General features: G+C 39.3%; 1 protein-coding gene across 2 annotated transcripts in view; it reads right to left on the reverse strand.

Annotated features, from left to right (window-relative positions):
• The window catches only part of KIAA1328 (KIAA1328 ortholog), a 348,132-nt gene that overhangs the window by 31,465 nt on the left and 291,430 nt on the right, over positions 1-25,237 (reverse strand). For both annotated transcript variants that reach the window (XM_017344119.3, XM_002713504.5), the window contains 2 exons: positions 17,833-18,011; positions 7,457-7,565 (listed from right to left, as the gene is read on the reverse strand). In XM_017344119.3, coding sequence (XP_017199608.3) covers positions 7,457-7,565; positions 17,833-18,011 — 288 coding nt within the window. The remainder of the gene's footprint in view (positions 1-7,456; positions 7,566-17,832; positions 18,012-25,237) is intronic.

Here is a 25,237-nt window from a genome sequence, read left to right on the forward strand (position 1 = left end):
GAAAGCAATACCTTTTCATCAAACATATAAGAATTCCCATGTATTCAACTGTTCTTGCTGGTAATGTAGCAGCTGGCAGGGAATTCAAGTTATTAACTTACCTAAATGAAAACACGCTTGGACGGCACAGGACTTTTCACTCTGCTGGTTAAACATGGGAGACGGGTATATATGTAATTTCCTATTTTCTTTTATATATTCAATACCTTTTTTTCCGGAAGTTTTTAGATTGGTCCTTTTCATTGCCCTCAATGGGTGTGTATCATTTCTGGAGGTTTTGTATTTATTTTGCTATTTACACATCCTCAAAATGGAACATTATAGTCAATGCTATTTTGATTGTGTGTTGTGAGTAAACTGCTACCCCGAGGGCAGCTACAGCTGAACTGTTAGTTCCTGCCCTAGAAGCTTACATTTTAGGAAGTCATTTTGACAAATCTTAGAAGTTCTCCTTAACATTTTGAAACTGAGCATTACTAGTTTTTTTTAAAAATCTGTATAGTAATTTTTCATTTGTACAAACATATTATAAATGAATATTTAAGATGCTTCAAAATTTCATGGAAAATGAAACTTAGATAGATAATACAAATTTTCCATGAACTCTTTGAAGCCCCCATCTGCACAGGCTCAACACAACACCTGGTGTATAACAGGCACTCAGAAACAATCATCGCCGGCATACTCGATCATTTAGAGGCAGTGAGGGGTGTCTCCAAACGCATCACACAGCCCTGGCACAGGATCAGCATTTTGGTTTAGCTTCTCCCTCTCTATCACTGAAAGAGAAACACACCATCATTTCCTCTGCTAGGCACGTAGGGAATCTGGCTGAGTGCTTAGAATATTTATACAGATGCATAGATGAGAAGAAAGTCTGATTAAAAAGTTGGTTACCCTTAGGGTTCTGGGCATCAATGTAGGACTTTGACTGTTGTGTGTAACTGAACCACAGCACCTCCACTCCTCTATGTGACTGAATTTCTTCCTATCAAGTTATAAAAACGACTCACAACAATAAAAGATGGATTCCTCCCTTAACCAGGATTTTATCAGCTCAGTGCCTATGCTTCAGAATAAATGAAGTTTCTAGCAGTGTGGATAAATGAAAGAACACTGAAATTTGGGATTAGAAAAGCTGGAGTCAAATCTTCTTTTCTGCCTCCTTACTATGTGACCTTGAAAAGTTACTTAGTCTCTCTCAAGTTTCAGTTCCTCATTGTAAAATGAGATAATAGTACTACTTACATCACAGGGTTTAGGGTGCCATTTAAATATAATTATTCATGTTAAAAGTACTCTGTCAACTCTAAAGTATTATGCAAAGTATTGTGAAACTGATAATTATAATTTTCAGTATTAATATATTTTTGTTAGTATAATACAAATACATTTCTTGTATAGGTTTTGAATCCCCTGGCAGCTGTCAATCCAGAATTTTGTTGCCAAAATACAACAGACCACTGCTACAATCAAGAAGAGCACGGAGATACAATTTCTTCTGTCGCTCCCCCATTCGCGGAGGAACGACACCGAACCCTGTGCTGTTCTCTTTGTCTGGCTCTTCCCGGGTTTGCTGCTGGCCCCCCGCCTCCGCGGAGGGGTGGCACCCCCGCCATTTTCCCTGCTTCCGCGGAGGAGTGGCACACCACCGGCCGGCTCTCTCAGGGGCTGCTCAGAAGTTCCTCAGATGTTCCTGGTGCATGTTGTCTCTCTCCTCCTTTATAGTCCTCTTCCACCAATCCATGCTCTGCTGCCCACACGCCGAGCACACTGCTCTCCTCCAATCAGGAGCAGGATCAGCTGCTGCAGCTTATCAGTCAAACTGGTGAGGCAGCTGCGTAGGAGTTGTTTACTCCTCCCCAGCGCCATGTTGTGGGAGATCAGATGCATAGAATTAGTCCTAGTTCCAGTAATTTAGTTTAGTCTCAGTTGCTCCCCACAATTTCTTCTTCTCTTCAATCTAACTGGTTATTGGCAGTGTTTTATAGGCAACCAAATGGTGCCTGACCTGCCCACGGGCTAAAGGCTTGGTTTGTAACTGAGAGAGAATGAGGGAGAAAAATCCAGACATGTTTGCTCTCTTCACAGCACAGCAGAAGACCAAAATGCCCCAAATGCCCTAGCACTTTAAAGGCTATCCTATCTTATCTGGAGCTGGAAGTGACTGGATTTTCATGTCAAGTTACTTAAGGTAAAAACAAAGATAAAAACATGCAAGGGTACTTCACAAAGCTTGAGTTATTTGGTGCAAAAACATTTAGAAATTCATGCATATTTTTTCAATAGTATACATTTTTCTTACATTATGAAAAAACTTTTTTCCATAAAAATAAACAATTATTTAAAAAAAGATTTATTTATTTATTTATGTATATCAGAATTACAGAAAGAGAGGGAGGGATAGAGGGAGGGAGGAGGGGAAGAAGGGGAGCCAGGAGCCAGGAACTCAATTTGGTTCTCACATGTGGACGGCAGGGACCTAGCTACTTAAAAGCCATCACCATCGCCTCCTGGGATGCACGTTAGTAGAAAGCTGGAACCGGGAGCCAGACCAGATATAGCACCCAGGATTTTCCATGTGGGACATAGGCTTCCTAACTGTTAACTTAACCACTAGGCCAAATCCTGCCTTGCCATCCCCCCACCCCCATCCCCAACTCATACTTTTTTTTTTTTTTAATCTTTTATTTAATGAATATAAATTTCCAAAGTACGACTCATGGGTTACAATGGCTTCCCCCCCCATACCGTCCCTCCCACCCACAACCCTCCCCTTTCCCACTCCCTCTCCCCTTCCATTCACATCAAGATTCATTTTCGATTATCTTAATATACAGAAGATCAGCTTAGTATACCTTAAGTAAGGATTTCAACACCCAACTCATACTTTTAATTCCAGTCCTCACAAACTTTTTGAAGTACCCTCAGACCATGTTCAAGACAAAAAGTCCTTCCAGCCTGGCCTTGGTAGAGTGTGGTCCCAGGATCTCACAAGCCACCTGCTAGTCAGCTGCGTGCAACACATGCCTGTGAGCAGGGCAGCATGAAAGCTCAGCAAGGTGGAAACAGCAAATTTGGTGGAACACATTAAGCACAAGACTGGACAGCAAAGGACCAAGGTCTTAAAGAAAGAACAAATTAAAGTATTTTTTAAAAGTCCCCAAATAAGCTATCAAGTCTTTGAAAGCACATACTCAAATCTCTCTCTAAAGTCAAGAAAAACAAGCTCCACAGAATCAACAACCCCACTCCCCAAATAACTCAAAAAGAAGCAAAGCAAAAGGAAATGAAAAGCTTCAGCACTTCCAGTTATGGTAACAAATAAATAAACAAAAAACCTAACCTTTCTAAAGAAAAAAAGAAACTGGAGAGATAAAACAGTACCTTCAATAAATAGAATAAATCTAGTTTCAGTTAAAAAAATTCACTGGTGGGGGCTGGTGTTGGGGCCCAGTGGGTTAGGCTGATGCATGCAATGACAGAATCCCATGTTGGAGCAGCAGATGGAGTCCCGGATGCTCTGCTTCCAATCTAGCTCTCTGCTAATAATGGCCTGGGAAAGCACTGGAAGATGGCCCCATTGGTTTGGCCCCTGTCATCCATGTGGGAGACCCTGATGGAGTTCCTGGCTCCTTGCTTCGGCCTGGCCTAGCCCTGACTATTGTGGCCATTTGGAGAGGGAACCAATGGATGGAAGATCTCTCTGTCTCTCCCTCTTTTTCTGTAACTGTGCCATTCAAATAAACAAATGTTTTAAGAAAAGTTGCTAGTGGGGCTTGTGTTGATAAGATCTGCCGTTCTCCCTCCACATCTCACACAAAGGTGGGAGCAGGGGCAAGAGGGCAGGCTGTAACTTGTCAATGAGACATGGAAGAGCAGAGAGACGAGGACTTAGCAACTCTTCCCTACAGGGACTGAGAATTTAATTCTGCTGCTGCATGCCTAGTATTTGTCTCTATTTATTAGTTTGGTACAATCAGCATTGCATTGTTATATGACTGAGAAAATGAAACTACACTAGTATTTTTAAAAAGTGACAGGATTTCTGTCACATTGAACAGTTCCACAAGACACCATCTTCATTTTAATGTAAAATGTATCACATCTACATACCCAACAGAGAAAGACACCAACAGAGGAAGGATCTGAAGTATTAGTAAAACCCTTTTCCCAAATTTCAATGAAAGACTTGGAGATCCAAATCCACATTAATGCAAATATCTGCCTGTTGCAAGTATACTTTTTGATTAAATTGGCATACATCAAGTACAATTAGAAAGGTAATTTATAACGGAGAAACACATAATTCTGCATCTTAATGGAGATGACAATTACAGCTGATGGCTGCTAATTAACACTACTGCTTTTACTCTGGGTACCAGCTATTTCCTGTACAGTAGATCTTTATTGTTGGTGATGGACACACCTACTTCTGAAAGGCACATAAGAGTGAATCATCAGTAGCTTTTTTGCTCATAACACTTTCATTTGAGAAGCAAATGGTAACCTCAAGATTTCTTCAACTTTCTGTTGGAGCCAAGGCTCACTCACCTACCCGCCAGCTGTTCAGGATGACAGGGAGAAAAGTCCCTCCACTCCCCTCCAGGTGGAACAGTCTGTGGGTTTGCCTGTTCCAGCTAAGCAGAAAGAAGTGTAATCACTTAGCTCCAACCACCCGCTGGTGCCAGGATGACCACTCACTCTCCTGCACAGCTCAGGGGTATGTATCAGTGCTGGAGGATGAGTGAAATGGAGAGAAAGAAGCATTGTGGCTTTTAGCGTGGAAAGCTATACTACTACTCTCTTTGCTTGTGCTGTAAATTACATATTTATTTTGTTAGCATGAGAGAGATGAATATTCTACATATAAAGGTGCCCAGCTAAAATCAGTGTAAGTGATATTAATGTCCTATGGTCAGTATTATTGAACCTCGAAAGCAATAAACTTTATGAGTCGATAAATATTACATTTTCAACATAGTTAACATTCTTTTACTGTCTCTAGCACTTATTACACATTGTAACCACAAGTCTACAATACATTATTCATATTTGGGGTGTCACCAAGTGATGGATTGCTATAGGAGAGGCTGTCCTTTAAATAAATCAACAAATAAAAATGCAAATGTTAACATTTTCAGCCACAACTTTTTCCATCTTGAATGGGGAATGAAAATTTCACATTATATTGACAGCCAGCAGAGGGAACAATTAACAACCCACACTGTGAATGAGAAAGATGACTTTGCCATGCCTGTTTTTTTTCACCTGTACATGGAACCACTGGATTCTTCTAAGGTGTTTGCAGAGAACAAAGGAATATCTGTCTCTCATCTGAACCACTCATCAGCATCTGAACCATTCTGTCCTCTCGTGAAAGTCTTGCAAAGTCTTAGAATTTAGGGGGACAGAGGAAAGGCTTTTCCCCATGCTCTCCTGAGTGCCTTGAAAGGTCTGCTGGGAGGAAGGACAATACCCTTTTCTTGTGCATTAGGTTTGCACGTAACTGAAACGTAAACTTTGAAATAAAAACAATTAAAATATTCCTGATTCTGAAGTCTGGAAAGCAACAACTATGCCTTATTGGTAACTGATTTTCATAGTACTAAATCTTGTTTTTCAACTCTGAACTTTGTGTAACAGGCCTGTAATATACCATTGTGTACTTCTGAAGATAAAATCTGGTACACTGCACACTGCTTTATTTAGCCAAATGTTCATTTTTTAAGAAGCTCCTGAGAATCCATATTTAGCTGATTTGCAGCATTAAGAATCAAGATACAGAATTCTTTTTCATAAGTCCATAAATATGAGTGCTCAGTGCAATTTTTACCTCAGCTTGTCAAACTCTATGAAGTGATATGGTTCATTCAGAAAATGTGTTGAAGACATTTCACAAAACCCTTATGGGAAAACATTTTATTTCTTTTTTCATGCTTGTATATAAACCTTTAGAAACATTAAACATATTAAAGTGATATCAGAGATCTCATTTTACTATTTAACAAAAGGAAAATCCATTGAGATTCAAAATACAGACCATCTCCACTCTCTACCTCTATTCATTCCAACCAGTCCCTCAAGGTGAGCTAGGATGGAAGCTCTTAGAGCACAAACTTCCAAACACAATTTAATTGGTCCAAAGAGGGAGCCACATCAACACTTTAGGATCACAACTAACAGTGGGTCTTTGGCAATAAGACCCAACAATGGTGCTATTAAAAGCATACGAGAAATTGAGAAAGAATGTGGTATACTATTAGGTGACTATTAGTGTTTAAGGTAATGGGGTTGAGTCTGCAATGCTGGCCCTGCCACTCAGCGTTGTGACCTTAGATAAGTAGTGAAATCTCTGTTTTAGTTTCCTAATTTTGAAAATGAGGATGATAGTAATATCATCTCATGAGGTTTGAAGATTAAATCAGATAATTTCTAAACAGGGCTTGGCAGAGTGCTGGGTACCCAGAAGAGATATTAATGGCAAATGCTGTTATCCTCAAAATTTCTCTAAGATGCTTACCTGTCTAACTCCAGAATTAAAGCCACAGCAGTAAGAGCCATGATTAGCATGACACTAAGCTCTTAAGGATGTCTAAATTTGGCTTCTTTGGTCAGTATCTCTATAGGACTTGGCTGAAATACAACTCTTTAGAGGAGGAAAAGATAATTCTTCACTCCCTTTTGAAATGACCACAAACCAAAGGAATAAATTTTAGAGTACATCTTTAAAATCATCAGATTTGAGACCCACAACTTGGGCATTTAATTACTTTGCAAAGCCAATGGACTTTGAATCAACTACAAATTAAGTCTTAAAATCTATATTCATCTTGCTAAGATGCAAGGAATTTAAGTGCTCAAAACCAAACGTATCCCCAAGGAAACATAAAGCAAGCCCTTTTGGTATTGATGTTTATATATTCAGCATTGATGTTTATATATTCAGCCTTAAATGTGTAGTATGGGAGTTGGCTTATTAGGCACGAGAGATTTTTAAATATTTCTTTCCTTGACTCCTGAAAAGCTTGATCAAATGATTAACCCTTCCAAAGCCTCTGGTATGTTAATGGTAGTCACCCTTTAACTAGCACAAAAGGTATTATAATTTCCAATATCAATTAGCTCAGTTAGTTTAACTTATCGTCCACTTAGAACCATTCCAGGACAAATGGGTCAGAACCTGCTGCTAGCTAGCTTCTTCTGATACAGGATAGGATTAGCTTTGATTTCCATATAAATACTTGCCAGTGACCATGGACAATTAAGGAAGTACATATATAAAGAAAAGGACTTCATGTGGTTTAACCTGTCTAAATCTAAGTGCTTCAAAATAAAGACTTCTCTCTTGAGTAATAGCTACTAAGGATATCAAAATTTCCCCATTCCTTATTAAATGGATCTCAAAAATGCTTTCGTATATAGAACATTAAAGCAAATGATTCCTGAAACTTACCGAGAGCTGCTGGGTTGGAATGAGGATGAGGATGTGGCTACAAGCTCCTTTTGGCTTCCTGTTTGCATAGGAGATGTGGATGCGTCTTTTCTAACTCCTGCCATTGTCCCTGTATGCACAATAAAGAGAATAATTTTGGCATTCAACAACAAGAAATGAAAAAAGTCTATTCAGAGTAATAGAACTGACATTTTAGAAATTCCCAAGCTTCAAAAGCAGGCCATTGTTCTCCCTACAATGGAACAATGGCAGATGGAAAACTCAGTGACTTGTTTTGGTATTGTAAACATCAAAGTTCCACAATGTCTTGTTTTTTAAAAAAGTTTAATTTCTGCAACATCAGGCTAACTAGAGCTTTTATTTTGAAACCTGATTACCTATCATATTCTTGCTGATTTGGGTTCACTGTGAAAATGTACAAGAAGGTGGGTGATTTTATTTTATTCCCTTTAACTCTCATAAGAAAATATCTTTTTTGACAAAACAGAAAGTTCCAGCTCTTTATACCCCTAAGTCCTCCATACTGAGCTGACCCTTTCCAAAATTTTTAAGGTAAACATAAATCTTGAAAATTTCTTTTAAAGAACTCTATATCAGACTAAAACATCTTAACTGAAAGAGAGGCTCAGCTAACTGTTCTTTCTAGGGCCACTGGCAAGTTCCCAAGCAATAGTTCTGAAAATACTGACCAGCTGGCCTCTGATCTTTTACTTATTTCTTCTTTTTTTATTTTAAGATTTATTTATTTATTTGAAAGGCAGAGTTACAGAGAGGCAGACACAGAGAGAAAAAGAGGTCTTCCATTCATCCCCAAATAGCTGCAATGGCCAGAGCTGAGCTACTCCGAAGCCTGGAGCTTCTTCTGGGTCTCCCACATGGGTGTAGGGGCCCAAGTACCAGGGCCATCTTCTATTGCTTTCCCAGTTACATTAGCAGAGAACTGGATTGGAAGTGGAATAGCTGGGACTTGAACTAATGCCTATATGGGATGTTGGTACTGCAGGTGGCAGCTTTCTTTATCCACTATTATTTTTTTCTTCCAGAGTGCTAAATAGTAGCAGCAGTAGGAAAAGAGACCAAACTGGTCTTTGCTGCCCGGGCAGAATCCTGGGCAATGTCAGGGGGAAATGAACATGGACAAGTAGTAGAAATAACTGAAAGGTTTATGTACATGATGAACTCTTCCTCAACCACAAAAAGAACGAAATCTTGACATCTACAACAAAACGGATATAACTGGAGATCATTACGCTAAGTGAAATAAGCCAGTCCCAAAAAGACAAATATCACATATTCTCACTTATTTGTGGGTGTTAACATTTTGAGAGTATAAAAATAGTGTGGATGGCATATTATTTAGCTTTAATATTGCTTCACTATTCTATTAACTAAAAATAGAAATTAGTGTTCCTGCTTTTGAATATGTATAAGTAGAATCACACAGTAAAGTATCTTTTATCTCTGGATAATTTGTTAAAAATATGTTTGTAACATTTGTCCAAGATCGTGTGCATCTGTTTTTTCTGATGCTTATTTTTGTATACTGTGCCATTGTGTGAATACACCACAACTTATTATCCCAGACTACTATTCTCTTTGCCCACTTATGTCAAGTTTTTGGCTATTTCCAATGATGCTAACACAATTATTCTTGTACATGATTTTAATATATAAATAGATACAGATTTCTGTAGTATATATAACTGAAAATAGCATTCCTGGTCTCTATGGTATACCTATGTCCAGCTTCAGGAGTTTCTACAAGCTACATGCATTCTAACTTATTTCCCTTATTCTATATAGCATTTTCTGATTTCTTTTTGAGTTTACTAAATCTATTTCTGTCTTCTGTGCTGTTAGAACATGTTTTATTCTCTGAGTGTCTTTTTTTAGGCTTTGTATTTATTTTTTGGTGATTTTTTTGTGTCATGTGATCTGATTCTCTCATATGCATAACAATTTTCAATTAATTACTGATCCATGGATACAAAAATTAAAAAAAGAGAATAATAAAGTTATAAAGTGTGTCCAAGTTAAAAATAAAAAAGGAGAAACCACTGAAAGGGATTTGCAGTGAGGTGAGAGGAAGAAAGCCATTCCTGGTAGTGACAGAATGCAGGTATCAGGTAAGACTTGAATATTATGCTTATTTTTCTGTCTTGATACTACCGTCAATGTTTGGTTGAGACAACTGACATTTGATGGCAACAATATAAAGAAAAAATTTTAAGAGGGCAACCAGAAACTTTATAATTCACAAACTTAATTGAGGAATGTGTGAAATCCCTCATAATTGTAGGCACAACAATGTGCACATAGGTACTCATCCATCATTCTGGGGAACAGGACCATAGCCTTCACTGAACTGTACATGTTAAGGTTAACCCATGAAGGTTAAGGATGATTGCTCTAAGGTGTACTTAAGAATGTAAGTTTAACTATTCTTTTTCTTAATTATTATTATTATTATTTTTTTGACAGGCAGAATGGACAGTGAGAGAGAGAGACAGAGAGAAAGGTCTTCCTTTTTCCGATGGTTCACCCTCCAATGGCCGCTGCGGCCGGTGTGCTGCGGCCAGCACACCACGCTGATCTGAAGCCAGGAGCCAGGTGCTTCCTCCTGGTCTCCCATGCGGGTGCAGGGCCCAAGCAGTTGGGCCATCCTCCACTGCCCTCCCGGGCCACAGCAGAGAGCTGGACTGGAAGAGGGGCAACCGGGACAGAATCCAGCACCCTGACTGGGACTAGAACCTGGTGTGCCAGTGCCGCCGGCGGAGGATTAGCCTATTGAGCCGAGGCACCGGCCCTTTTTCTTAATTATTTAAGCTCTGTTGCTTACTAAGCTTCTAGAAAAGTATTTATCAGTTTTTGATTGTATTTGTTCTCTCTATAAACATTGATTTAATATTCAATATACCAACAATCATGCATATATTCATGAAATTATGCATTTACATATACACACACAATATATGCTTTATAAAAGTCAAAGTGGGGGCTGGTGTTGTGGCATAACAGGTTAAGCCACTGCCTGCAACGCTAGCATCCCATATGGGCACTGATTTGAGTCCTGGCTGCTCCACTTCTGATCCAGCTCCCTGCTAACGTGCTGGGAAAGCAAAGGAAGATGGCCCAAGTCCTTGGGCTCCTGACAACCACACGTGACACCTTGATGAAGCTCCTGGCTTCAGCTTGGCCCAGCTTTGGCAGTTGCAGCCATGTGGGGAGTGAATCAGAGGATGGAAGATCTCAATCTCACCCGCCCCCCCCCCCGACCGTAACTCTGCCTTTCAAATAAATACAATGAATCTAAAAAAAAAAAGTGAAAGTGCTGGCAATTCTACTATCCATTAGGCTGATCAATTTCATATATAAATGTGTGTGTGTGTGTGTGTGTGTGTATATAACATATGTGAATGCATTTATATAGATAAACATGTACTTTTTGCATGCACAGATGGAACTGGAAATAATGGATCATGCTCTATTTATATGTAGCTGGGTCTATGTCTGCCTGTCCATCAATCAATATCGCATGATAAGATAATTTTTTTCTTGGAGCACAGTGATTAGGAAAACTCTGTCTCTGGCTCTTTGTTTTATTTTGCATTTCAAAGACAGCTGATTATCTATTCAGTTTAGTATAAAGAATAAATTACAAAAAAATCACACCAATGTAACCCTTCTCAGATCAAGAAATAAAGCACTAGCATCCAATCCATCACCAGTATCCATCCTCTGTCTTCTTGCCTCCAGGAGCCAGCCACTATTCTGATCATTATTTCCTTCCTATTCTTCATAATTTTAACATTCGTCTATTGGTAAAAAAGTGATTTAGTTTAGCTGCTTTTGAAATCTATAAACTTGGAAGTACTACATATATTTTTTAAAAATTTATTTGAAAGGCAGAGCTACGGGGAGGGGGGAAGGCAAGAGAGAGGTCTTCCATCAGCTGGTTCATTCCCCAAATGACCACAATGGCTGTAGCTGGGCACTTCCAAAGTCAGGAGACAGGGGTTTCTTCTGGATCTCCCACATGGGCACAGGGGCCCAAGGACTTGAACTGGTACAAACATGAGATGCTGCCACAATGCTGGTCCCCATACATCCTTTTTGAGACCTCTTCTGCTTAATATGATGTCTGTCATGTTGATTTATGTCAATGTAGGTGCAGCCTGTTGTCTTTGCTTTAGCACACTATCCACTATAAGCATATCTGACTTTTTATCCATTCTGTTTTTGATGGACAGATGGAGTATTTCCAGTTTGGGGCTGTTATGAAGAATGCTGCTGTGGCCCAGGGTGCCAGTTATCCACCAAAATGCACCCTTTCCTTCTTCTTGAGAACACTGCTACTTTATATGTCTCAGTTCTGTAATTTTGTGTGGTCAGGTAGAAAACAGAGGACATTAAATGTCCCACTTCAGGTCTGTCCTATAAACGTGTGTTCTCTTCCATACCTTTCTCTCTCCTTGCTGACCTGCTTCGACAGGATCAACAGATTTCTGTAAAGGGTCATGTAGTACATTTATTAGACACTGTGTGCCAGATATGACTCTTGTCACAACTATTCAACTCTGCTGCTGTAGCACGAAAGCAGCTGCCAACATATGAAAAAAAAAAAAACGGACACAGCTGTGTTACAATAAAACTTTATTCACAAAGAGAGGGAGTAGGCTACATTCGGTCCATGGAGCAAGTTTGCTGAACTGCTTACTGCAATGCCCAAGGTGATCTTGAAGGCACATGAAGATGGCAGTCATCATTCTTTGGAGCAGAGCTGCTGCTATAACAGGAATCCTCATGCTGGCCCATAACAGGAAAAAGAAACATCTTCTTGTTCTTTAAGCCACTGTCTTTTCTTGTAGACTTGTTACCATAACTTATCCTATCTTAGCTGAATACAGCTGCTATGAACACATGAGAGAAATTAAAAAAGTTCATGGAAAATGGAATTAAAAGGTAATGATATTTTCCATGAAATTTTTGAAGATCTCTTGCATTTTAAACTAAGTTATCTTGTATATTAAATTCTCTTTGCTATGTATAACTGGGAATGGCATTGTTAGGCTGTAGGCTATTTGACCTTTACTTTAATAAATAATGCCAAACTGTTATTCAAATAGTTTATGCTCTGACCAGTAGACTTTGTTCATTTGGCCTTCAAAATTTCAAGAATGTCCTATATGTGGCTACTTTCCTGCCTTGAGATTGTTCAGAATCAGGCAAAACAAAAGGTCCCCTGTCCAGTACACTGGGAATGCATATACCAGCCAACACGGGGCACATGATTTCTGGAGACCAGGTACTGACACTTGTTACTTGGGCCGCCATGGTCAAGACTGTTGCCAGAGCAGGAAGGGGCATAAGGCAAGGCTAAATTCAAACTCCGCAAAGTCTCCTAGCATGTTTCGGTGGTCCCTCTCCCAGTTAACCATTTTCTCCTCCAGAAATCCTTCACTATCTTCCAGAGCCTTGATAGAGTTGATTCTGACAGTTTTTTGCCAAGATTTTGTGTTTCTGGAGAGGGATGAGCTGCTGGAGGTACCTGCTCCACTACTTTTGCTGCTGTCCTCTTGAATAATTTGTGACCTAGCATGATTCTGATATCAAAACTTGACAATAATCTTTCTGTCTGTCTCTCTCTCACATACACACACAAAGATATTTTACAGCAGTGTCTCTCAACCAAAGTAATCATCAAATTAATAGAAGAAAAAAAAAAAAAAACATGATCATCTTAACCATTGCAAAAAAGACTTGATGAAATTCAACACCCATCTGTGACAGATTTGCAGAAAACTAGGAAGGAACTTTCTCAACATGATAGGATTTACAAAACACACTTCTGATAAAATCAGAATTAATGGTTGAAAGGCTTTCCCTACAAGACGAAGAGCAAGGCATGCAGTCCACTTTTAAAATTTTATTCTACGTTGCAATGAACTCTTAGGCAATCTTATTAGGTAAGAATGAGAAATAAAAAAGCATAAAAATTGGAAACAAAATACTTGTTGGAGACTGAATTGTGACTTTCCCCACTCCTCCCCAATTCTGTATTGAAGTCCTAAACCCCTGTGGCTCCTTAGAGCGTGACTGTATTTTGCTAGGGCCTTTAAACTTTTAACCTTTAACCCTTAACCTTTACCTTTAAGGTTAAATGAGGTCCTACAGGTGGGCTCCAACCAAGTATGACTGGCACTCTACAAGAAGAGGGAGAGACACCAGGGAAGCATACACAAACAAAAGGCAACGTGAGGACACAGCGAGAAGGCAGCTATCTGTAACCCAAGGAGAAAGGCCACAGGGGACTGGCTAGAAAGGAGCATGAGGAAGCTTTCACTGATAATGGAAATGAACTGTGTCTTAATCAGTAGTTATGTGGGTCTATGCAATTGTCAAAATGTATCAAACTGCACATCTAAGACCTGTACAATTTTACTGTAGATACATTAGATCACAATTAAAAAAAAAGGAAATGAAGGAAAAAAACCCCACCATCTTCTTGACTTTTTTAAAATTAATTAATTAATTAATTAATTTTGACAGGCAGAGTGGACAGTGAGAGAGAGAGACAGAGAGAAAGGTCTTCCTTTGCCGTTGGTTCACCCTCCAATGGCTGCTGCGGCCGGCGCACCGCGCTGATCCGATGGCAGGAGCCAGGTACTTATCCTGGTCTCCCATGGGGTGCAGGGCCCAAGGACTTGGGCCATCCTCCACTGCACTCCCAGGCCACAGCAGATAGCTGGCCGGGACAGAATCCAGCACCCCGACCGGGACTAGAACCCAGTGTGCCGGCGCCGCAAGGCGGAGGATTAGCCTAGTGAGCTGCGGCACCGGCCCCTTCTTAACTCTTAAAACTCCACTCTACTGATTTCTCTCTGACATCACCAATCAATCATCATAAGGACTCTGAAGGGACAGTCTATATTTTGCTTAAATCACTGAGGCACTGAGGTCAAAGGTCTAACTGATTAGGTACTTATTTTGGGAAAATAGGACAAGACCATAAAAAGGAAAATCAATATATGTGATTTTATGTTAATTCATTCAACAAATACACGTAGAGCATCTATCATGAGTTAAATAGTGTTCATATTCTAGTGGAGGAAGACAAAACATATAACAAACAAATAATAATACAGTATTTGAAAAAGATTATTTATTTACTTACTTACTGACTTATTTGATAGGCAGAGTGACAGAGAGCAAGAAGGAGAGACAGAGAGAGCCTGCAATAATCCTCTTCCAGGGGGAAAAAGTGTTTGCGAGTCACTCAGGGAAACTTGAGCAGTGACAGCTGCTCTGTAAGATTACATGAGTATAACCTAAAAACCCTCAAGACAACATAAAGAGCATAGTCAATGCCATCAGCTAAATCCAAATTACTCCAGGTTCAGCCTCTCTCACCGTTGTAAGGGAATTTAGAGATCCTTGAAAGAGAAACAAGGAGGCAGCTCTGAATGCAGTAGGGGGCTTTGGAATGGCTTTAAGCCTGACTTAGCAATGGACAGGGCTAAGCCCCAATGTGTGACATTTCAGTTCTGGAACACGTGTGCTCAGTAGCTTCCCAGCCTCCACTAACCCATCAGCATAATAGGAAAAAACACCCCAGCTTTGAGAGCTCTTATAAAAGGGGATGAGTGATTGCTCAGGAAGGGGAAGTTCTAGGCAAGCTGGGAGAGAGTGTTTTGCTGCTGCATGGTAGGGAATAGAGGAATGTAGATCAGGTATTTCCAGATTTATACCTTTTAAAGGTTCTTGATCCAAGTTTAGCTTTTCCCAAGTAATGTCCCCTCATTCTATATAGCTCAATAAAAGCAACTAAAACACAACATTCTAAACACTTATGAATAAAGAGTTTATATTTTAAGCAGAATTCTGATATTACTGTGCACATTTTTGCTAGCACAAGGTTGTTTCATGAGACAAGTGTCTGGTCTTTTTTTTTTTTTACATATTTAGCATCAATAAAGTTGGCAGAATGGCGAGGAGGATAGGAGAGGTAAAGGAGTGAGAGACTGGCAATAAAGATTAATGGTCCTGTAGCAAATGACCTATGTAGTACTTAATGATTAGAGGACAATAACAAAAGAAACAAAGGATATAAGACACAAGAAAAGTATATTAAAGAATTCAGACATGCTAAAGCGGGGAAAGCAATTATGGAGGCACTAAACCAAGCAGTGTAACTTAGGCAATTAGTGCTAGGTCACTGGCCTGACGATCAGCAGAGTATCCCAACCCACGGCAGCACACCGTAGGAAGTCCACGCATCCCCTTGGTGAGATGCTGCAGCAAACACCAGTACAGTGACCGTGAGCACCACGGTGCTGGCCCAACAGGGGCTCAAAAGGCAACTCCAGTTGCTTCAGTGAACAGAAAAACTGAAATTTTCCTAATGTCTGCATATTAGAATAAACATATATAAGAAAGCCTTTCTCATAAGTTGAGGGTTAGCAGTTCTTGTGAATACCTTAAGATAAAACTTCTAAAAAGATGAAAAAGTGTCTATTTTTCCCCTGCAACACTACAACCTCTCTCCTAACCAAACCAAACAAAAAAATCCTAATGGAAAAATAAAACTATGAGCGAAAACTGTTCCTGAGAACTTTGCAGAATTGTAACAGCTTTCTCTTGGCTAAATTGATTGGTGTAGCAACATTATAAAATGACTATTAGGATTCATTGTGCACAACAGAAAGTGCTGAAATGTCAGCAGACCATACAGCCAAAAGTAATGGGTTCTGAACTCCTGTTAGTCAAAAATGATTTTGTTTCAAATTAGAAATTGATTTTTTGGGGACGCAAGCCCTTTCCAGGCTTCCGGCTTCTGTAGTTGGGCCCAGGAGAGATTAACCTCCACCACAGCGAGGCGGGCCTGATGACACCTCTCTCAAAGTGCCTTTTCAATCGCTGCCTTCTAATGTTGCTGTGGTCTTCACCAATAACACAAGTTATTTGTCCTTTTGCTATTACACCATATTTTTCTCATTTTGCCTTTTTGTTTTAGTGCTGACACACAACACAAGTTGGCTGACACGCTGAAAGAAGACTGTGTTAAGCTGTGTGGTGCGCCCACTCCAATCCTGATTCGTTTTCCACTCTCCCAAGTGCAGTGATTAAGAACAGAGGAAGCTGAAGCAATAGTCTCCCATCTCTGAGGGAGGACCGACATGGAAAGCATGGCAGATCCTATCTTGCACAATAAGTCTCAAGACCTTGGTAATAAGGTCTAAAAAGAAGCATCTAAGTTGTCCTAAAGCAGTGAAGATCAGGAGTATGTTTGCCTCTTGCCAAACAAAAACGTTTTTTGTTTTTGTTTCAAATTGTGGATAGTTTTGAGGTTTGGACTAGTTATCATCTCTCAGCTACCTGGGAGAGGACCAGACAATTTCTAGATTGATCATAATTAAAACTGAAAAAGAAAACACGATGACAAAGCTGGCAGCAGGCAGAAAGGCAGGAGGAGGAATACCTGTAAATTCTCACAAAGCAGTGTGCAATTCTCAAATAAATACGTGTGAGAGCAGCTACAGAGATTACTAATGCCGGAGGGAGAAAGGTGCTAGCCCAGTGGAAAAAGAGGGAAATAGAAAGGAAATCGGGGTTAATGGTGTGAGCAGAAAAAAAAAAAAAACCCGTCTGGAAAAACGGTGCAAGCAGGAGGGGCTCGGAGACCTTCTGGGGCCCTGTTTCCTGCATATCTCTGCACAGTGAAGCCCAGATTGGCTCCATTCTCTTCCAAAGCCCTTCTTTTAAGGATGCCAGGACACGGAAGACAAAAGCTACTCCAGAATAACCAGGAAACAAATTTGCTTCACTCAACAATTTACAAAGCTAGTTACAATGGACTTCTTTAAAAAAACTACCACATATAAAATAGGAAGTATGACCAGCACCTACAATTTTGCCAGACAATAGATGCTTTAGACTTGCGAGATTCTCTGTTAGCTACAATGTGGAGTTGTCTACAACCTCCCCTCCACCTCCCTCATGTTTCTAGTCAATTTAGGATTAACCACAGTCATTAGGGTTCATTTTTCCAGAAGAGATTTCTGTTCAATTTCTTGTTCTTTTTACTCACTGTAAACAGTGTTTTGTGTCTATGACCACAGTTAATGCTGAATAATTCTTACAGTTTGCTGCTTGCAAAAACAGGGACAAGTTGCCTATTGTTGACCACATCAGTTCTCTGAGAAAATGCAGACACAATTCAATAATGTAGTGAATGTGCTACCTGCGGCCTTGCAGGCTCATGTCAGTTTGTGATATTTCACTGTGGCTCAGCATTGCAGGAATCCTTTGCAGTTCGATGGCTAGCAGCCACCTTCCCCCTCAGCTTCCTGTTTTGCATTTACAGATGCTAAACTTACCTCTTTGGAGTCTAGATGCATCTTTCTTTTGACATGTCCAGAGAGCATCATCTTCCATGTGTGACTGAAACCCAACTGTCTTCTCTCTCCTGTTCTCACCATTGCTCGCGGAGTCTGGGTGCTTCTTAACGGATGGTGATGCTTCAAGTAGCCAGCCATTGCACTTTGACTTCAGTAAACTGAAAGAACAAACAAGAATGAAACTTCGAGAGCACAGAAAAGGATAGAGATCACATACAGGTATTTAAATTCAGCATGGCAATTCAAAGCAGTTAGAACTTCCTTTCTTTATTGAAGTATAATTTAAATAATTCACTGAAGGTCTATTTTGTGTCCTGCCACAACAATTTTGGAGAAGAAATGGTCCATATCCTCAAAAAGCTTACATTTGGAATTGGGGAAATGAGACTCAAATCCATGAAACTGCTAATAAAGTCACAGAGTATGACTAAGAGTTGAATATCTGTAGAAATAAAAAGTATGCTAAAACAAGACTTGCATATCTAAAATGTTTTCCAAGTGCTAAAAATGAACATTAGGGATTAAAATATCACTAATGTGCTTCCAAATGCATTTGTGTTTCTCATTTTCAATTGTTAGGGTAAAAAAATTGTTAGGGTATTTATTACATAGCCAAAGTATGTAAGAAGTAATGCAATAGTGTATGTGGAAGAACTGGACTCTGTCCTTACACAATTTCATTATAAAGTCAACAAGACAAATATGGAACAAAAGACTAATTTTAATGAAAATGAACATATGCTTTTATTCCTCTCTAATAAGCTGTGTTCCCATTATTAACACATTTTCTCTTAGAACATTTTATTATTCTATGGAGAAATATTCAGATGATGCGTTACCCCTCACTATTCCATCAGCCTGTTTCTTCTAATTTAAGTTCACCACAGACTCATGATACTCCGGTAGGTATGGGTAGGTATGGGGGAAGAACTGCTATATTCCTAAAGTTTTATTTATGAAATTTATATTTATTAAATAAAAGCTTTCTACAAAAAAGAAACCAAAAACAGCAAGAAGAGTAACACCACAAAAATTTCAAAATGAAAAAACCTAAATTTTTTCCTTAAGTTTGTAATAAAGAAGCAAATTTCAGAAAAACAGTTCAACAAATAGTATGAAAGAAAAAAAAAAAAAAACGAAAAAAGAAACGGTTCCTTGACAGTCAAGACAAGGGAAGCTCAAGTCATCCCTTCTCAAAGTGTCAATTTTACTTTTACAGATTTAATTTTAGGTGGTCTATTAGTTCTCACAGATAAGGGAGAACATATGGTATTTGTCCCTTTGGGACTGGCTTATTTCACTAAGTATGATATTTTCCAGATTCATCTATTTTGTTGCAAATGACCAGATTTCATTTTTTTTACTGCTGTGTAGTATTCCATAGTGTACATATCCCATAATTTCGTTATCCAGTCTTTAGCTGATAGCTGATGGGCATTTTGGTTGATTCCATGTCTTAGCTATTGTGAATTGAGCTGCAATAAACATGAGGGTGCATATAACTCTTGTTTACTGGTTTCATTTCCCTTTTGTAAATTTCCAGAAATGGGATGGTTGGGTTATATGGTAGGTCTATATTCAGATTTTTGAGGTATCTCTGTACTGTCTTCGATAGTGGCTTTACCAGTTTACATTACCACCAACAGTGGATTAGGGTACCTTTTTCCTCACATCCAGGCCAGCATTTGTTGTTTATTGATTTTTATTGATTTCTGTATTAAAGCCATTCTAACTGGGGTGAGGTGAAACCTTATTGTGGTACTGACTTGCATTTTCCTGACAGCTAGTGATCCTGAGCTTTTTTGTGTGTGTCTGTTGGCCATTTGGATTTCCTCTTTTGAAAAATGTCTCTTTAAGTCCTTTGCCCATCTCTTAACTGGGTTGTTTGTTTTGTTGTTGTTGGGTTTCTTGATCTCTTTGTATATTCTAGTTAGCACATACTCGTTAAAAAACTTTTTTTCCTTCAAGACCACAGAGATCACTTTCCCATGCAAATCCACTACCAGATGAGTCCTTCAAGTTATATAACTTCCATTCATTGGCCAGGAAAGTAGGGAAGATAAAGTGCCTTACCATGAATGTAATACAAACGGATCTCAGTCTAGAAATCCTAAGCCCAGGCAAATTCAATGACTCCATCTATGTTTATTTTTGTAGTAAAATGAATGTGACCATGACTACTAGTTCTCCAAATGCATCCGTTCTTCACTCAGCTGAGCTCCAAGTATCAGTCTATCCTCCCAATATTGACTGCTCCTTGCTTCATCCCATTTCACACACAGGTTTTCGCTCAGTTTTCTTCAAAAACCAAACTCAATAGAGGACTTGATTTCTAATTTCCCTAAAATAAAGATGGCTGAAGAAAAAAAATTCTCCCTGAATTTATATATAATTCAATATTCACCAATCTATGCTTTTTTTTTCTTTTAAAGATTTTATTTATTTATTTGAGAGTACACTGTCAGACAGAGAGAGAGAGAGACAAAGAGAAAGGTCTGGGTCTGGCACTGTGGTGTAGTGGGTAAAACCACTGCCCGCAGTGCCAACATCCCATATGGGCGCCAGTTGGAGTCCTGGATGCTCCACTTCCAATCCAGCTCTCTGCTATGGCTGGAAAAGCAGTAGAAGATGGTCCTTGGACCTCTGCACCCATGTGGGAGACCTGGAAGAAGCTCCTGGCTCCTGGCTCCTGGCTTCAGATCAGCACAGCTCTGGCAGTTGTGGCCAATTGGGGAGTGAACCTGTGGATAAAAGACCTCTCTCTCTACCTCTCCTCTCTCTCTGTAACTCTGATTTTCAAATAAATAAATTAAATTAAATTAAAAAAGAGAGAAAGGTCTTTCATCTACTGGTTCACTCTCCAAATGGCTGCAACGGTCAGAGCTGGGCAATCCAAAGCCAGGAGCCAGAAACTTCTTTTGGGTCTCCCACACGAGGGCATGGGCTCAAGCACTCGGGCTATCTTCCACTGCTTTCCCAGGCCATTAGCTGAGAGATGAATCAAAGATGAGCAACTAGGATAGGAACCAGAGCCCATATAGAATGCTGGTGCCACAGGCAGAGGCTTAACCTACATTACCACAGTGCCAGCCCTCACCCATCAGCTCTTGTAGTCTTAATATCTTAGAATACACGTTTTATTCATACTATTGATACCAACATGATCCTTGCCCTCTGTGACTATGGCCTGTTGTTCACCTCTTTCTTAAAACCTACTAACTTCCCTCAATTGGATTCTTTGTTGATATTAAAAACTAGATCACACCTTCTACTAAAAACTAAAACCTGGGAGTGGGCATTTGGTTAGCAGTCCAACAGTTGGGATGCCAGAATTCCAGACTGGATTGCCTGGGTTGAAAAGCTAGCTCTGCTCCTGATTCCAGCTTCCTGCTAATGGGCATCTTGGGAGGCAACAGGAAGTAGTAGGTTCAAGTAGTTGGGTCCTTGCCATTCATATGGGAGACCCACATGGAGTTTCTGGCTTCTAGCTTCAGCTGTATTGGGCATTTGGGGGGTGATTCAGAGAGATAATGGAAATTCTGTTTCTCAAAACAAAAACAAAAAAATAAAAACAAAAACTCAACAACCTAAAACTAAAAAGTCTTCCCGTAAGTGGGAAACTAAAGTAATATTCAGTGTCAGCTAGGGTGTAAGAACAAGAGCACTTTAATCAACACAAAATAAAAGTGTACCTCCTTTCAAAAATTCTAATTTTAACAATTTAGGGTACAAAATTACATGAACAAGAGCATGAAAATATTTTTTTCAACAGTGGTCACTGCAAAATCATGAGTGCACTTCAAAAAGTTCAGTACTATGGTACAGCAGATTAAACTGCTGTTTGGGATACCTATATTCCATATTGGAGTGCCAATGGGAATTGGCTACTCCAGGCTTCCAGTCAAGCTTCCTGTTAATGCAAATGGGTGGCAACAATGATGGCCCAACTACTTGAGTTCCTGTTGCTCTCCTAGAGACCTGGATGCAATTCTTGGCTTCTTAGGACTTGGCCTAACCTTGGCTGTTTCAGGCATTTGGCATGTGAACCAATGGACAGAAGACCTCTCAATATTTCCATTTCTGTCTCTCTGCCTTTGAAAAAAATAAATCAACCTCTTAACAAAAAGGTTCATGGGGCAAGTGCTGTCGTGTAGTGGGTTAAGCCACCACCTGCAGTGATGGCATCACATATGGGCTCTGGTTCGATTCCCAGCTGCTCCATTTCTGATCCAGCTCCCTGCTAATGTGCCTGGGAAAGCAGCGGAAAATGGCCAAAGTGCTTAGGTCCCTGCACCCATGTGGGAGACCCAGAAGAAGCTTCTGGCTCCTGGATTTTCTCTGGCCCAGCCTTGGCCGTTGCAGCCATTTGGGGAGTAACCAATGGATGGAGGATCTCTGTCTCTCTGTAACTCTGCCTTACAAATAAAAAAAATCCTTTTTTTCAATAAAGGTTCATGGAAAATGCATACTATAAGAGAACTAGACATGAATTTCAAAACTTTTTACACCAAAACAAACTTATCTCTTGATTCCATTATTCCACAAACTTTCTAAAGTCCCTTCATGGTTGTAGAAGTGAGAAATTGAAGGCAAACCTTCAGCAGGGGAAATGAGTGAGGAAATAATAGCACACATCCATTCTCAGGGACACTCTTCAGCCACTAACAAGAAAGAGGGTTCTTTATGGAAATGAAGAGAAACTAAACAAAATAAAAGCCATTTGTGATGATGGAACATATAATATGATTTCACTTTTATAAAAGTAAAGACACACGAAATATGTTTGAAGTTCTGGGTGGATAAATGCCAAACCAGAGCAAAATCAAGAGAGGGTGACTGAGATGTTTATATTTTAATTTTTATATTTCTGAATATTTTAATTTCTTCAACTAGGCATGTGTTTTATTAATCAAAAAACAAAAAACTTTCCCTATATCCATTCCAGTACCATCTCCTCTTTCTGTCCCCTTTCTGCCAAACTTCTGATCAAATGGTGATATAGTCTAAGTTTGTGCATACCACAACTAATTTTTGAAGAACACATTGAAGGCTTTTCCTCTTTGAAGTCTTTCTCCTTGCCAGACCACTCACAGCTACTGACACCTTTCTTAAAATGTTTGCTGCCTTGGCCTTCACGATCTAATATGCTGATTAGCTTTCTAGTTGCTGGAGGCTTCTCCTCACATTCTTTTACTGGAAGGAAACTCTTCCATTTCCTTCCTTCCCCTTAAATGTTTACATTCCTAAACATTCTTTTCGCATGCCATTTGCTTGGTCACCCTTGTTATACCTCCATATCTTCAGCATGATTTCTAGATAGAGTCCTCTAGCTCACAGTGCTCTCCAAAACTGCTGACCTGATTACATATCTGATAAAAGCTGAAAGGGGTATAAAGCAATGCATTAATTTCATTTGAAAACCAGTGCCTCCATTAGTGGCGGTATCATCTTCTCAGTCACTCAATAAGAACTTTTTTCTTGGCAAAGGAGGTAAATTCATAACTTGAGTGAGAGAATGAGTATTGAGGTAAAAGATGAAGATCTAGAGTAGAGAACTACACATCAATATAACTGATGAACACAGATGCAAAAATCCTCAATAAAATACCTGCTAATAGAATTCAACAACACTTCAGAAAGATCATTCACCCAGACAAAGTGGTATTTACCCCTAGTATGCAGGGATGGTTCAACATTCACAAATCAGTCAATGTGATACATCAGATTAACAAACTGAAGAACAAAAACGATATGATTATCTCAATAGATGCAGAGAAAGCATTTGATAAAACACATCTTTTCATCATGAAAGCTGTAAGCAAACTGGGTATAGAAGGAACATTCCTCAACAAAATTAAAGCAATCTATGAAAGACCCACAGCCAGCATCTTACTGAATGGGGAAAAATTGAAAGCATTCCCAGAAGATATGGCACAAGACAAGAATGCCCACTCTCACCATTGCTATTCAATATAGTCCTAGAATTTTTAGCTAGAGCCATCAAGCAAGTAAAAGAAATCAAAGGGATACAAATTGGGAAGGAGGAAGTCAAACTATCCCTATTTGCAGATGACATGATTCTATATATAGGGATCCAATTGACTCTACTAAGAGACTATTGGAACTCATAGAAGAGTTTGGTAAAGTGGCAGGAAATAAAATTAACACACAAAAATCAATAGCCTTTATATACACAGACAATGCCATGGCTGAGAAAGAAGTTCAAAAGATCAATCCCACTCACCATAGCTACAAAAAAATAAATACCTTGGAATAAATTTAACTAAGGATGTCAAAGATCTCTATGATGAAAATTATAAAACAAAAAATGGAAAAATCTTCCATGTTCATGGATTGGAAAATCAATATCATCAAAATGTCCATACTACTGAAAGCAATTTACAGATTCAATGTAATCCCAACCAAAATACTGTGGACATTCTTCTCAGATCTAGGGAAAAAAATGATGCTAAAATTCATATGGAAACAAAAGAGACTCCGAATAGATAAAGCAATGTTATAAAACAAAAATAAAGCCATAGACATCACAATACCAGATTTCAAGACATACTACAGGGCAGTTATAGTCAAAACAGCCTGGTACTGGCATACAAACAAAACCAATAAAAACCAGATGTATAGACCAATGGCATCGAATAGAAATTCCAGAAATCAATCCACACATCTAAAACCAACTTATCTTTGGTAAAGGAGCTAAAATCAATTCCTGCAGCAAGGACAGACTCTTCAACAAATGGTGCTGGAAAAAGTGGATCTCCACATGCAGAAGTATAAAGCAACACCCCTACCTTACACAAAAATCCCCTCAAAATGGTCAAAGACCTAAATCTATGACCTGATACCATTAAATTACTAGAGAATATTGGGGAAACACTAGAAGATGTTGGCATAGGCAAAGAGTTCTTGGAAAAGACCCCAGAAGCACAGGTAATCACAGACAAAATTGACAAATGAGGTTACATACTGAGAAGCTTATGCACTGTAAAAGAAACACTCAGCAAAGTGAAGAGGCAACCAACAGATTAGGAGAAAATATTTGCAAACTATGTAACTGATGAAGGATTAATATCCAGAATCTATAAAGAGCTCAAGAAACTTAATCACAACAAAGCAAACAATCCAGTTCAGAAATGGGCAAAAGACTTCAACAGGCATTTTTCTTTTTCTTTTTCCCCAAAGAAACATTTCATTTGAGGAATACAAACTTCATGAATTTCATAAGTACAAATTTGGGAATATAGTGATTCTTCCTACCATACCTGCCCTCCCACCCACACTCCCACCCATCTTCCTCTTCCCTCTCCCATTCCAAGTCCCATTCTCCACTAAGATCCATTTTCAATTAACTTTATACGGAGAGATC

This window comes from Oryctolagus cuniculus, chromosome 10 (assembly GCF_964237555.1).
Source record: "Oryctolagus cuniculus chromosome 10, mOryCun1.1, whole genome shotgun sequence".
NCBI classification, from domain to species: Eukaryota; Metazoa; Chordata; class Mammalia; order Lagomorpha; family Leporidae; genus Oryctolagus; species Oryctolagus cuniculus.